Consider the following 14,479-nt stretch of genomic DNA (forward strand, 5'->3'; position numbering starts at 1 on the left):
GAACTTATAGTATTTTTAACTTGAGATAAGCATGAATTAAAGCTAGCCAATATTATCAGGATTAGTGCTACTTTGTTTGTCATCGGATAGGTTTGACCAATTGGTTTTAGAAAGAAGTTGAAATGAAAAGATTCCTTCATTATATTTGGCTTGTACCGGCATTAAAGCTGCACTCATCTATGTTTCCCTTTTCTACCCGAGAACTCTGACCATCCTCCAAGTACCTTTATAGTTAATATGTGAGAACTTTACTGATATAATAATAGAGCTTCCTTTGTTAGTTTTTGTTTTCTAATAACCCAATTTCATGGACTCAGTGTCATTGAGGAAATTATGCAGAATGTACATACTGCAATACATTTTTCAGTGCAAATGCAGTCAGTGCCTTCACTAGAGCATTGTTTCCTGATAAAATAGAAACAAAAAAAAGAACAAAAAACATTTAAGCTTTTTAGGCACCCAATATCAATGGCTTGTACATATCAAACTGGGAAAAGCTGCACCCTCAATTCTATGTCCCTGAGCATACTGGGTGATGGTACGGACACACCAAACCAACATTAAGAACTACAAAGGACGAATGATCTCCCATCACAACAACTGTAAGAACAGCTCTTACTACAGCACTATAATTTAAAGTTTAAATTAAATTAAATAGTCAAATTAATAAATACCAGTGAGATTGCTCAAAACACTACAATTATTACACACTAGTCACCAACTGATGTGGGGCACAATAAATTTGGACTAACCTTGGACTACTGAATTGTTCATTTCAGCTTATCTATACTGTAAAGTAACTTTGTTCTGAGGGTTGTATTTACCAATGTTTTAGCTGTGCTGGTTATCTGAATCTATAAATAGCAGCTGATTAAACTGAAAGTACTAACATGAACATCTAAGGACAGAATATGCATTATATTTGATATGTTCTAACAGATTTATTTGGGTAGGTTTCTTTGTAAATGCAACCCTCAGAGACATTCAACTGTCATAAAGTGACATGGGATACTAGATCAGACCTGAAATAGACCAAAGTGGGTGTGCTTGAAAGATCATAAAGTGCTTCATCACTAAAAGCTGAGAGATAAATACTACTATATAAGTGCTATAATGCATGTCTGCTGTAGTGAAACAGGCTCTATATGTGCAAAAGACAGCAGGCAGAAGAAAGCGGATCAGAACCTTGAAAACAGCTCTGTATAGGCGGTAGAAGCAGCTGATGCTTCAGGAGGTCATCTTCTTCACCACCAGTCCTGCTATGATGGCCAGTGGTACCAGGGCAATGGAAGAAGCTACAGTGAACAGAAAAATAACAGATAGCTCACCAGCAGTTCACACATTCTAACCAATTAAACCAATGACTGATTGCATTACAGGTGAATGCTTACAAAGCTTTCATTTCAGAGGAAGACCCATCAACTACGGAACAACCATGAAATCAAAATTAACTCAAGTGGGACTACTGCACCTTAGAATTTTACTCCACTAACTCCTCTTCCTTTCCAAAATGTCTACACTGCAACTAAACTAGCCTGTTATGAAATAAACCACAGCAAATAATAACAGTGGCTACGTTGATTTTTTCTGTCTAATCTCTGACTTAACTGTTTACACGAATGATGAATACAATAATTGGATATACTATGTAGCTGTTTACATGGCCCAAAAAATCAGTCACAACACAACAAGACATGAAGTGTCTCTGTGTCTGTAGAATCAGAAAGTATGTATGAATTCCAAAGAAAGAGAGTGATCGGCTCAAGCACTTAAATAGTTAATCTGCTCAACATGATTGGGCTGATTATTCTGATTATAGTAGAACATAATAAATATAATAATAAATGTAATGCACATTGTGCTCAGTCATCTCATAGCTCTGTAAAACTGCAGAAAAAGATTATCTTCAGGTGGAAGACAATATTTACAGCTGCAATTCGTTTCCATTTTGACTTGCAGAATAAAACAAGACGATCTTGAAAAGGGAGTCCATGAAGTGCTTTCGATCAAGACGCTGGTTTAAAAACTGTCAGAAATCAATGCTGGCTGGTTCATAAAGAGGACTCACAGAGATGGCCACATGCCCCCCTCCGTGAATGAGAAGGACAGTCTTTGGGGAGGTAGATAATTCTGGTCTCTTTCACTTTTTCAGGCCCCTGTGAACAAATAAATGAAAATTAGTCCTCAACCAAATCGTTTCTTCTTTATCAGTTTGGATTTATATGACTTTATTACATTATCTGCTTTATTTTTTAATATCGAAAAGAGTGTAACATACATTTGGGCACACTGCCGTCGCATTGACACTGCGACATGAATCAAGGGTCATCCGTCCACCTTCCATCGTCTTGCATGGAGTTGTGCACCGGTTAACACCCCCGATCAAGTAGGCAAAGGTCTGCACCAATAAACAAAACATAAATTACAAACATGTATCCAGAAATGGGTTATCAAGCACAGAAGCTACATTGGGCAAGGACAACAGAGGTGTTCTTGCGGCAGTGGAGTTTTGCCTCATTCATTCAGAAAACAACAACAACTGCTATCATAAATGATCAGCTGTAAAGGAAAAATCAGCGTGAGTGATGCCTGTTCTATACTGTTCTTGTAGCTGTTAACTAACTAAAAATAAATAAATCTAATCAAGAATGAACAACAAAAAGTATTATGAGTACTGTGTGTGGTCCTGTCATTATATATGTGGCATGTGGTTAATTATTGACGTGATCACGTTGATATACAAGGAGCCATGTGTAAGTGTATTTCCTTAATCACTGATGTCTTGATTTCCCTCGATTTCAGGAAACCTCAGGACTGACATCAATAAATAATAACTGAACATATCATGTGCCCAAGTTATAACGTCGGTAAATGGTCTTGCTCTTATATAGTGCTTTGCTACTCAAAGGTACTCCAAGCGCTTTTACAGTCAGAGACACATCCACCCATTCACACACCGATGCCGGTTGCGCTGGGAGCAGCTGGGGGTTAGGTGCCTTGCTCCGGGACACTTCGGCATATGGCACACTCGGGGGATTGAACCGCTAACCCTTCGGTCCATGGACAACCCGCTCTACCTACTGAGCCATAGCCGTCCCCTTGTACACAGAGCACGAAACTGAAATCGGATCTGAAGAGTCGGCTGAAGTCGCATGTGAATTTTAATAGCAGGAATAAACACAAGCACTAAAAGCTGGCCACTTGTGATCAGATTTGTGATTTGTGACTTGTGATATATTTGAGGTGTATTTTGCAAAACAAGGAGAACAATTAGGCTGGCGACCTGTCCTGGGTGGACCCCGCCTCTCGCCCTGGAGCCAGCTGTGATAGGCTCCAGCAACCCCCGCAACCCTAGTGAGGATTAAGTATGGTATGTGAGATGAGATGATGAGATGAGGTGAGATGTTTTGGGGGAATGCCTACGTAAATGGTAAATGTAGTGCATGGTGCAGTAAACAGGAAGTGATTTAGGACACATTATAAAGGCAACTGATGCCATGCTACGAAGCTGATGGAGAGCAACACCTGTCTGTGTTTTTTAAAGATAAGTATAATAAGGATCATTTCTACCGTTTCATTGGTAGTCCAGTGCATTCGACAGTCCTCAGTGTAGTTCAGTGCGGGGCTATCACAGCAGGACAGGGCACCCTGCTCCTCCTCTATGCTCACAGGGCTGACACTGGCAGGCACCACAGCTGAAACACGCATGTAGATGGAGTTATGTTAAAGCCTCTGAATTATGAGTTAAGCTATTTTGTCTATACTGTCTTTACTTTAATATTGTTTTGTATGCTAAAGTTTCGTCACTGGGATTCCCCAAACTTCCTTTCCAGTAACACTATCTGTTTCGCTCAACATGGAAAGTCAGGGGATTCCCACGGCTGAATTTCACTATCGTTGTATTTTCGATATCCGCAAACAATAATAAAAGAAAGGATGGCATAATAAAACCCTGAGCATACGTTTGAATCCAGGATCCATACGTTTAAATCCAGGATCCAAACTTCAAAATGGTTAGCAACAGCAAAAATGACAGAAGTATGTAAGTTAAGCAGTTTGTTTACTAACTTTACTATAACGTTAGCTAAGTTATAGTCGTCACAAAACCCCGAACATAAACGCCGACACTCAACACAAATGATTTGTCCTATGACATTCGTCTTATTATTATTAGCGCTTTATTATTATTATTATTATTATTATTATTATTATTATCGCTCTTCTGGTAACTACCCAAAGCTAGCTCGTAACTTATGACAGGAAGGATTTAAAAAAAATAAACAGCTGCTTTATTATAAAACACAGTCAGATAGTTTGGATACTCACATAAAACGACGACAGCTGACAACAAATGGGCCATGATTAGGACAGTGATGCTAATTAATAATGAGTGAAGCTGATCGTCCACGTGCAGAATACAAGCCGGTGTACAGCAAGTGCTGGGTGTATCGATCTAAGTATCGATAGTATCGATAGGAAGCGCCGATCGACAGCGCGACGAGTTCGATACTTGTTCCATTCTCTTCTGTATGCTATAAGTCCAGTAAATTGCTCCTAACGGAGTGCATGCAGCTTCTCTCAAAGTCTACAGGACTTTCTCCATGGTTAGATTTATATTTTTGTTACATTGTTCCCTTTTTCTTATTTTGCACTAGTTACTTTTTCTAAAACAATTGTGTAGTAAAGGGGTAGTTATTTATTTTTTATACAGTTAATTTGTTTTGTATTGTAATTAATTAATGGAAACAGGTTTACCTGACTCAAACATTTCTCATGTGTTTTATTTTAGTGTTTAATCAACTAACTAAAGCGAAAATTACGACGTTATTCAATGATCTTGACATTTCCTGTAAAAGGAATCGGTATCGATATCAGCGATACTAGTCCTGTATTTACTTGGTATCAGATCGACACCAAAGTCCCGCCCATCACTGGGTTTCCCCACCCAACCGGCGACCTATCCTATATATAATAGAAAGTACGTCTCAATCTTCTCAACCTTCTCTCGTCATCGTCATGATGTCTACAGTCATGCTGAACGCTGCTCTGCTTTTGCTGTCACTGTGTAAGTTGCATTTAAAGTATTTAACCTTAATCGTTATGCACTTTTTTTTCCCGGAAATCGCTCTATTGTTGGCTATGTTGCTTTAAAATAAAGACAAGAGCTTACTTTTTTTATTATTATTTTTTTATTATTATTTCTGCTGCAATTAAAATAAAATAAAAAAAAGAACCTAACTGACTGGCGCATTTGTTGATGCCCAGGTGTGTGTCACTCTGTGGGGATGACACTCAGTGAGGACATGGAGGTGGTCGAAGCCCTCTCGGGTGATGACGGTACTCTTCGGTGCACCGCCAACCCCAAGCCTGGTGTCCAGTACATGGCCGTGAAGTGGTACAAGGTAAAACAAAACGATATATATATATAAATATGATTATTTCGTAAAGATTTTAGTTTCAGTGCACTCTCGTTGATAATTACTTTCCGTTTCTCTCTTCCTGTCTTCTAACCAATCCTCTATTGAATCTTATCGTCAACATGGCATTCAGCGTTAGTGTAAAATACCCGAGAGCTATTGATTCCACCTTTTTCATTGTGAAGACGATCGGTGGGCTAAATAACAGAACCACTTTTTCTTTAATTCAATCCAGTTTAACAGCACCACAAACTACATCCTCCAAAATGATCATACTGTTCAATTACCACCTTTCTGACACTGTTTCAGTATAAACTGAACATTAACACAGGCATGAAGAGGGATTTAGTGCAGGACTGTTATATTAGAAACCATAAGTTTCCACGAGTGTACCTTTGAACAGGAAAGACAGGGTAAAATGTGTTTTGAATATAATAATGACACTGAACTGTGATGACATTGCAGTAGCAGTTAGACACTCGATCTATCTCAGAACACCTCAAAACTGTATATTTTCCTCTCAAAGATAAAGATGACATCTTCTGAATGCTGTTTTGAGATTTGCTTATAACATCCAAGAATCAAATGCAAACTGAGGCATCAAATCATGATATGTTTGTTTAAAAAATGGCAGAAGATACTGAAATATAAGCATATTTCCTTTGGTTGAGGTAGTCTATTAATGTCTGATTTTGTCTACAGCTCAAAAATATACAAATGACTAATTAGCAGCTGATAGCTTTCTATCATGCTACTGCTGTAAAGGATGTGACTCTGGCTATCAGTTTCTTCCACAAATCTAACATTGCACCAATGGTGTTGCAGGTCAGAGATGGCTCACCCACTCACAACAGCGGCCTTCTGATGAGAGACCTCCTCAATGGTACAACAAGATGGTTCATCGACGTGGAGAGAGAGGTTGAACTCCTTACTGATTCCCGCAGTATCTTTCTGCCCAATGTGACGTGCAGCGACAGCGGTGTTTACATGTGTCAGCTGGCAGCACCTGTGGGACAGCAGAACCGGGAGGGGAAGATCCTCCTCACACTGACAGGTAAAAGTCAGAGTGCACATTCTGATATTACAAGTAGATTCTCCAAACCTTCCCAACTCCCTGAGGTGTCCATGACATGACACTTAAACCCATATTTGAATCATCTGCTATCTTTAGAGCATTAACTTTGAACAAAACTGGGATGTTTGGCTAAAGGGATAGAGTGTGGGAGTTATTGGTTAAACATTAAGAACTTGTTAATGGGTCTTTCTTTAAAATGTCCCCAGCCAGGCTTTGAGCTGAGTGCTCACAACACAATGATAATATGTTCAACCTTGAATTTACCATCTAAATTGAGCATGTTGGCTATAGCTAGCACTAAACACAAAGTACTGTTTTTGGTCATAAACCAGTCTGTTAGACAAATAAACCCAGACAGTGGAGTTAAATGATATGTCAGACAGATCACAATAGTTATGTCGTACCAATCTTTCCATAATGTTTCGATTTGCACTTTGAATATCACCCCTTTGAATGCACCCAAAGCAAAGTCAATAGATAACTGTTAGGTAGAGGATGTATCTTCTAGGGACAATAAATGGCAGTCTCTTCAGTGGCTTAAAAGCTGCTCAATAAGCCTGACTCAGTGCCTTTAAAATGGACATATATACTGCAGTTTAATTTAACTTTAATTTGTGCTTTCATTTCCAGATTGTCTCGACAACCAGACAGAAACTCTGCTGGCAGACAGCTACCTGGTTATTTTTGCCGTAGTGCTGCTGATGGTTGCACTTGTGATATTCCTAATTAGCTATGTGAGTAATGGAATATGCCTACACACACACACACAACACTGAGAGGATTTGCCATTACAGCATTTATGTGGTTTCATGTGTTTCTCAAAAACCTTGATCATGTTGTTGTCGAGGGAAATGATATCCATCTCATCTCATAAATATACTCAAAAAGTCTGTATGTCGGCTGTTTGTTCATTCCCAATCTAAATATATTTTCCTTGTCCATACCACAGAGTTGTTTGAAGAATACCCTCAGAGACAAAAAGAAAACACCAAAAAAAGAAACGCTGATGGAAGGAATCCTCAAACCTCTTGACAAAAAGGACTTGAAGTTGATCTACACTTTGGGCCCAAAAACATCCACAATGAAGCATGTCTGTGTTTAACAGCAACTTCAGATGGAAGAATGCCTGCCTGCTGACCTGCAAGACCCCTCTAACTAGGCTTTTCAGCCAACAAAGGAATGTATGGTTGTCGATAGCCAGTGAAGATAATTGGTCGACCCTCAGTCTCAGTCTTAAAACTGTATGAAATCCTACATCAACTGAGGACCAACTTTGAGGATTTTAACAAAGGCGCAGGCAGATGGATTTTTCGGGTCGTGGAGCAGGCGCTCGGTCCTCCACTCCCAGAGGACTGTCATCACAGGGCGTGGCTGAGGAGGTAGAGCGGGTTGAGTAAAACTTGGCAGGTCGATCCTCGACTCATCCCGGCCACGCATTCAAGACACCAAGATAGCTGGCATGTTACGTGGTAACTTGAGGGATCAGGTGACAGATGTCACATTAAAAGGAGGCATGTTCACTGCTGTTACGTACGATATAGTAGTATGTAACATCAGTGAACCAAGCAGTACCAATTGAAGGTTACTTTTAGGATTCGTCTAAAATCCATGGTTGTTCTCATAATGTTAACAGTGGTACACTGTATCAAGATTTATTTCCTTCTCTTGACAACTAAGCAATTTTGCTATAAGACTCATTATCTTGTCTACAGCTAATTTTGTTCTTCAGTTCCTTTGTTGTATTGTTCTTTTTTGTGTTGATGTACTACATCTCATTGTGATGAACAGTTGCATTTCAATGGGCACTAATCTTGATGAACATAAGGTCACTAAAATTATTTGCATTAACTGAGCCATCACAGAACCACTCTGTGTACTCTATGTAAAAATGTATTTCTCTCTTTTTTTTATCAAAATGTTTGCCTTTTTACGTGTTATTTATGAGTATCAGATGAAATAAACATTTGCAAAATAATAATCTGATCTTTCAAATACCAGTGTGGACTAAAAGTGAGTCTAAAAATAAACTATTAGGCTTTATGTCCACATGTCTAAAAGGAAAAACAACTCATCACATTAACATCACATGCGTATGTGGAAAATGAGACTTGATGCCCTTTGAAAATAGGAACTGAAAAATGATGACATCTCACGCGCCTACTGATAGAAACTTTGTATTGACACTGGGAAAGTACAGGACGTGGGCGACCAATGGATGCCATTAGTACAGTTAAACAGTATTGTGTATGTGCCAACTCTGTTTTAATCAGTGGGCTAGGCTAAATAACATAAACATTCAGATCATAAAAAGTTGTGTTTAATTCAGACCAGTTAACAGCACCATGAACTAAATTCGTACAGCTGAAGTACCACCTTTCTTATGCTGCTTGAACGTAACCTTAACAGTCATGAAGGTGGATTTAGTGCAGATAGGTTAATTGGAATGAGATCAGGATTAGTTCAAGATGAGTCCACTGTGCCATCAAAGCCCTAATCTGCATGATGGGGAAACTACCATGGCGCACAGTGTGGGAGGGGGTTTTCCCCCTTGTTAGCAAATTAGCATCTTTATTGACTGCTTTCTTTTCTTAAATTAAAATATTTTTTTATCATTGCTTGTGCCCAACTTCACATTTCTACTTCTATTATTAGTTTGTAGAATAGTCTGTAGAATAAAATACAATTTTTAAAATGCAAACTTAAACTGAATTACACCACTGATTTTTTTTTACTCTAAGTAGATTTAAGAGTAGGTGTAGATCATTGACGAATGATCACATTATGCCCAGTAGGGGTCGCACCGCCTCTGTGTATTTGTGTGGGTTTTCGGGGTTCGCAAAGTTCTGCCTGCTATGCTGAGAAGCAATGCTCCTACTTTCTTGGTTTAAACACACTCATTCGAGACCTCTGTGATCCTTGACTCACACATACACTTGGACAGAAGCGCCTACATGGTGTCAGAAGACAGCAGCGACGAACGCCTGTGAGCAACTTATTGGATTTTTCTTTTTCACCGACCTGAAGCTTCGGGCTGCGCTAACTGGGTAGCCGAGGACATTTTTTGTTCTTGCTGAACGTCATGGCGGAGGGTTTTCGCGGGCCAGACCTTTTTGTTATTGACGACAACGTTGCCGAAAGCTGGCGTATTTTTGAACGGGAGTATGATATTTTTATTGCTGCAGCACACCCGGACAAGCCGGCAAAGACACGGGTTTCATTCTTCTCAACCTCGCCGGCCCAGAGGCCATCGTCCTTGAACCCTCCTTCGTATATGCGGCCTATGTGCGTGCGCCCGGGGATGGCGGAGCAGTGGTCACCCCGGGAGAGTCCAGAGAGGATCCGGACTGCCTGAAGAAGAAGTTCAGGGAAATGTGCAATCCTCAAGGTAAAAGGACAATGGACAGACCATAGAATGTTACATCAGCGATTTAAGGATAAAATCTTATAGTTGCCACTTTGGGAATTTAACTGACAAACTCATCTGTGACCGTATTGTGTGTGGCATCACCAGTAACTCTTTGAGAAAATCTCTACTGAGAGACAGTGAATTGACTCTCAGTCCGTCGCATTCACGAATTAACAGAGGAAAACGGTAAGACATTAGCAACTCGGGCCACCAATGTGGATGCACTGAAGCCATCTTACAATAAAAGGCAGCAACCCAGGCCCCAGACACCCATTCAGACCATGGTGGCAGCCATGTGGCTAAAAGAGAGAAGTGTCCTGCTCGTGGACAGCAGTGTCATAACTGTAAAAAGATAAACCACTTTAAAGGGTGCCGCAAATCCAAACCTTGGGACCAACAGAGATTACAAAGGAAGGGCTTCAGGCGGCTAGGGCATGAAGTCAAATTGGAACAGCCATCAGCACAGGGAGACGACACGTTTTATGTGGATGGTATCGATGTCAGCAGTGTTAACTCTCAGGACTGTGAGAGGGCCGAAGGATTTGTCACTGTGCAACTGAATGGCAAAACTACTGAGCTCCAGTATCCACTACTGGTGGATACTGGAGCAAAATGTAATGTGCTTTCTCAAAAGACTTTTAAACAAGTGTCCAAAGAAGAGGGAGGCACTCTGCAGAAGACTGCTGCAAACCTTGTTGCTTATGGAGGCACCAGGATTGAAACAATGGGACTAGTTACACTATCATGCAGTCTGAAGGAGCAGCGCTACATGATATCCTTCTTCATAGCGGACTCACATGAGCAGCCACTACTTGGATTCCGGACATGTGTGGATATGGGAATTGTCAGAATGAGCCCTGATGTTCACCTTGTCACCATGGACAGCAGAGAGTCTCAGAGAGTAAAGATGTTTTCAACGATGAACTCAGAAAGCTTCCAGTCACGTATTCTATGACACTGGACTCCAACATACAACCCGTGGTCTGACCAGCCCACCACACACCTGTAGGAATGCAAGACAGAGTTAAAGCAGAGCTTGATCGCATGTAAAGCATAGGAGTCATAACACCTGTCACAGAGCCCACAGACTGGGTTTCCTCGATGGTAGTAGAACATAAAAAGAACAAGCACGAAATAAGGCTCTGCATCAATCCAAAGGATCTCAACACAGCACTCAAAAGACCTCACCACCCTATGCGCTGCGTTGAGGAGGTGGCAGTCCAGATGTCCGGGGCAGCCGTATTCTTTGACCTGGATGCTAAGAACTCCTTCTGGCAGATTTGTCTTGACAGGAAATCTTCAATGATGACAACGTTCAGTACTCCATTTGGGCGGTACAGATTCCTGCATATGCCGTTAGGCATCAACTCTGCTAGTGAAGTGTTACAGCGCACAATGTAGCAGCTTTTCACCGACTACCCATGCTCCGTTATCGTGGATGACATCATCATCGGAGGCCGCGACATGGCCGAACATGACGCCAACTTAAAGAAACTGCTTGACAGGGTGAAGAAGGTGAAACTCAAGCTCAATCCAGAGGAATGCAGGTTTCGTTTGGATCAAGTCAGGTATGTAGGCCACATCTTCGCAAGCCAGCCTCAAAGCTGACCCCTCCAGAACAGCTGCCATCACCAGCATGCCGGTCCCCACTGATGTCACATCATTGCAACGTTTCCTGGGCATGGGAAACTACCTGGAAAAATACATTCCCAATTTCAGTGACATCACAGCTCCACTGAGAACACTGATACACAGCAGATACACCAGATACACAAGGACACTGAGTGGTGTTGGCTCCAGCAGCACGAAGAGGCTTTTGATTGCCTGAAGTCATGCCCCGCAAACCCACCAGTATTGGCATACTATGATGTCAAAAAAACAGTCACTCTCCGGGCTCGGAGCAGCATGCCTCACGCACCTTCACAGGTGCAGAGACATGATACGCACAGAAAAAGAGCTCAAAGGCTATGTGTATGGAAAGTCCATCATCATGGAAACTGACCACCAGCCCTTAGTAACAATATTGAAAAAGCCCATTCACATTGTCCCCGCTCATCTTCAGAGGATGCTACTTCACCTGCAGAGCTGTGACATTAGCCTAGTGTACAAAAGGGGCAAGCACATGTATTTAGCTGACACACTCTCCAGGGCTCCATGTGTCCAAGCGTCCCAGAGACATGACGTGGAGGAAGCCTATGAAGTCATGTCAGTGTGCTACATCTCCACAGCCCGTCTGGATGAGCTCAGGCAACACACTGTGGAGGACGAAGAACTACAAACCCTCTGTGCAGTCATCAAGAGCGGATGGCCTGCCAGAGAAAGCCATCTTAAGCCCACCGTTGCTCCTTTCTTTCCCTTCAGGGACGAATTCACTGTGGATGACGGTGTTATTATGAAAGGCCACAAAGCAGTCATCCCCCGTCCCCTGCGCAAAGAGTATCTCACCATAACTCACAGAGGCCACCCTGGTGTTGAAGTAACCAATCGCAGAGCCAGAGGCATTATGTATTCTGGTCTGAAATGTCTAAGGATATCACTGAAGAGCTACTCACATGTGCTGTGTGTAATAGCACCAAGTCACACCAGCAAAAGGAACCTTTGCAACTCCATCCAGTCCCAGATCTCCCATGGTCCATAGTGGCCACAGACATATTTGAGTGGCACGGTAAAACACTGTCAAGTACTTGTGGACTCATACTCTGGTTAGTTTGGGGTCGACCTGCTCCATCAGCTAACATCATCAGCTGTGATTTCCAAACTAAAGAGACACTTTTTAGTCCATGGCATGCCACACGTTCTCATCTCTGACAATGCCAGACAATGCACCAGTCAGCATTTCAAGGACTTTGCCACACAATGGGATTTCATTCACACCACCAGCAGTCCTGAATTCCCACAATCCAATGGGCTCGCAGAAAGAACAGTGCGCAGTGCCAAAGAGGTGATGGAGAAGTCTCACAGAGATGGGTCAGACATCTTCCTCAGCATTCTGAATCTGAGAAATATCCCTCGGGATTCAACACTGGGTTCCCCAGCAGATCGCCTAATGTCACATCAAACACACACCGTTCCAGTCATCCACTGCAGCCTTTAACAGAGGGACAGGTGGTTTGTATACTAACACTCAAAGGATTTGATCAGCTAGGGACTGTGAAGGAGAAGAGCAAGGAGCCTCACTCATGTGTCATTCAGTCAAATGGGAGGACATACAGGAGGAACCACCGTCACATTCTTCCAGTGGCAGAGCAGCCACCACCACAGCTCCATACAGAGGATCAAGACTCATACACCACCAGTCATCATACTGTGAACAGTGCTCCTCTCACACACTCACCAGATCCAAACATAATACAAGCAGAACAGACACTATCCTCCCAGTTAACATGCACTGCACATTTACCAACAGACAACAGCAATACATACTACGCAACACTTTCAGGTCGCATCTGCAGACCAAATCCTAAATACATGCAGTGAAGAAAAAAAAAGAAAAGAAAAAAGATTCCTTGTGCATTGTGTTCATGTATGGTTAGGATGAGTTATTGTTTGATGAGTAATCATAATTCATTGTGCATTTCGTCTAGGTTAAGAACGCGTGATTTCATTGTTGTGATACAGCCATCCATATTTATTTAATTTTGGATAGCTTTCAGTTCATCTAAGTGCAGCTAAGGTTATTGCTAAATGTGTAAAGTCATAAAGAAATGTTTAGAGAGCCTTCATTAGTCCAGTGCTCCTTCATTTGTGTTTGGGATGTGAGCTTAAGGAAAGGGATGTAGATCATGATCACGTTTTGCCCAGTAGGGGTCGCACCGCGTCTGTGTATTTGTGGGTGTTCGGGTTATCGGGGTTCTCCCAGTTCTGCCTGCTATGCTGAGAAGTAATTCTCCCACTTTCTTGCTGAGTTTAATAAACACACTCGAGACCTGTGTGATCCTTAACTCAGACATTTGGACAGAAGCATCTACAGTTGGTTCGAGTTCGAGTCCAGCATGGGCCTTTCAGGGTGGAGTTGCATGTTCTTCCTGTGTTCGCGTGGGTTTTCTCCGGGTACTCCAGTTTCCTCCCACCTCCAAATACACGCTTGTTAGGTTAATTGGAGACTCTAAATTAGACCCTAGGTGTGCGTGTGAGTGCGAATTTTTGTCTCTGTGTGTCTCTCGCCCGATGCCAGCTGGAATAGGCTCCAGCAACCCCCGCGACCCTAGTTAAAAGTAAGCAGTATGGGAGATGAGATGAGGTTTTCCAACATTGTACGCGTTCGACAAAATAGTTACAGTAGCTATAGTTACAGTATTATAGACATATTTCGGGTATGATATGCCATCCGGTTGTCGTGGCCGAGTGGTTAAGGCGATGGACTAGAAATCCATTGGGGTCTCCCCGCGCAGGTTCGAATCCTGCCGACAACGTCGTTTTTCTCTGCATATATACTGTATCTGTCCCTATATAGAAAATTATTTGCTTTTTACACTGTAAACACCGGTTTCCATAGAATTTTAATGCTGGCACTTTATGTTGTGTAGAGTAAAACCACGGCGCCATGACTGTTTGGAGACCACTGACTGTATATACTATGGA

At 41.9% G+C, this 14,479-nt stretch overlaps 1 protein-coding gene and 1 non-coding gene across 2 annotated transcripts; both read left to right on the forward strand.

Moving 5' to 3' along the window:
• Positions 1-4,866: 4,866 nt before the first annotated feature.
• Positions 4,867-9,107, forward strand: cd83 (CD83 molecule). The gene is made up of 5 exons (XM_047599345.1): positions 4,867-5,065; positions 5,266-5,402; positions 6,243-6,471; positions 7,123-7,226; positions 7,442-9,107. The coding sequence occupies exons 1-5, from the start codon at positions 5,017-5,019 to the stop codon at positions 7,592-7,594; spliced, it is 672 nt and encodes a 223-aa protein (XP_047455301.1). The 5' UTR covers positions 4,867-5,016; the 3' UTR covers positions 7,595-9,107.
• A 5,121-nt stretch (positions 9,108-14,228) lies between these two features.
• On the forward strand, positions 14,229-14,310 carry trnas-aga. Its single transcript has one exon. It is a non-coding gene; the product is annotated as a tRNA-Ser (tRNA).
• Positions 14,311-14,479: the final 169 nt, after the last annotated feature.

This window comes from Mugil cephalus, chromosome 11 (assembly GCF_022458985.1).
Source record: "Mugil cephalus isolate CIBA_MC_2020 chromosome 11, CIBA_Mcephalus_1.1, whole genome shotgun sequence".
Lineage (NCBI taxonomy): Eukaryota > Metazoa > Chordata > Actinopteri > Mugiliformes > Mugilidae > Mugil > Mugil cephalus.

Coding starts and splice junctions, on each gene's coding strand:
- cd83 (XM_047599345.1), top strand. CDS start 5,017: ATGATGTCTACAGTCATGCTGAACGCTGCTCTGCTTTTGCTGTCACTG. Junction 5,066..5,265: donor TCTGCTTTTGCTGTCACTGT/GTAAGTTGCATT, acceptor GTTGATGCCCAG/GTGTGTGTCACTCTGTGGGG. Junction 5,403..6,242: donor TGGCCGTGAAGTGGTACAAG/GTAAAACAAAAC, acceptor ATGGTGTTGCAG/GTCAGAGATGGCTCACCCAC.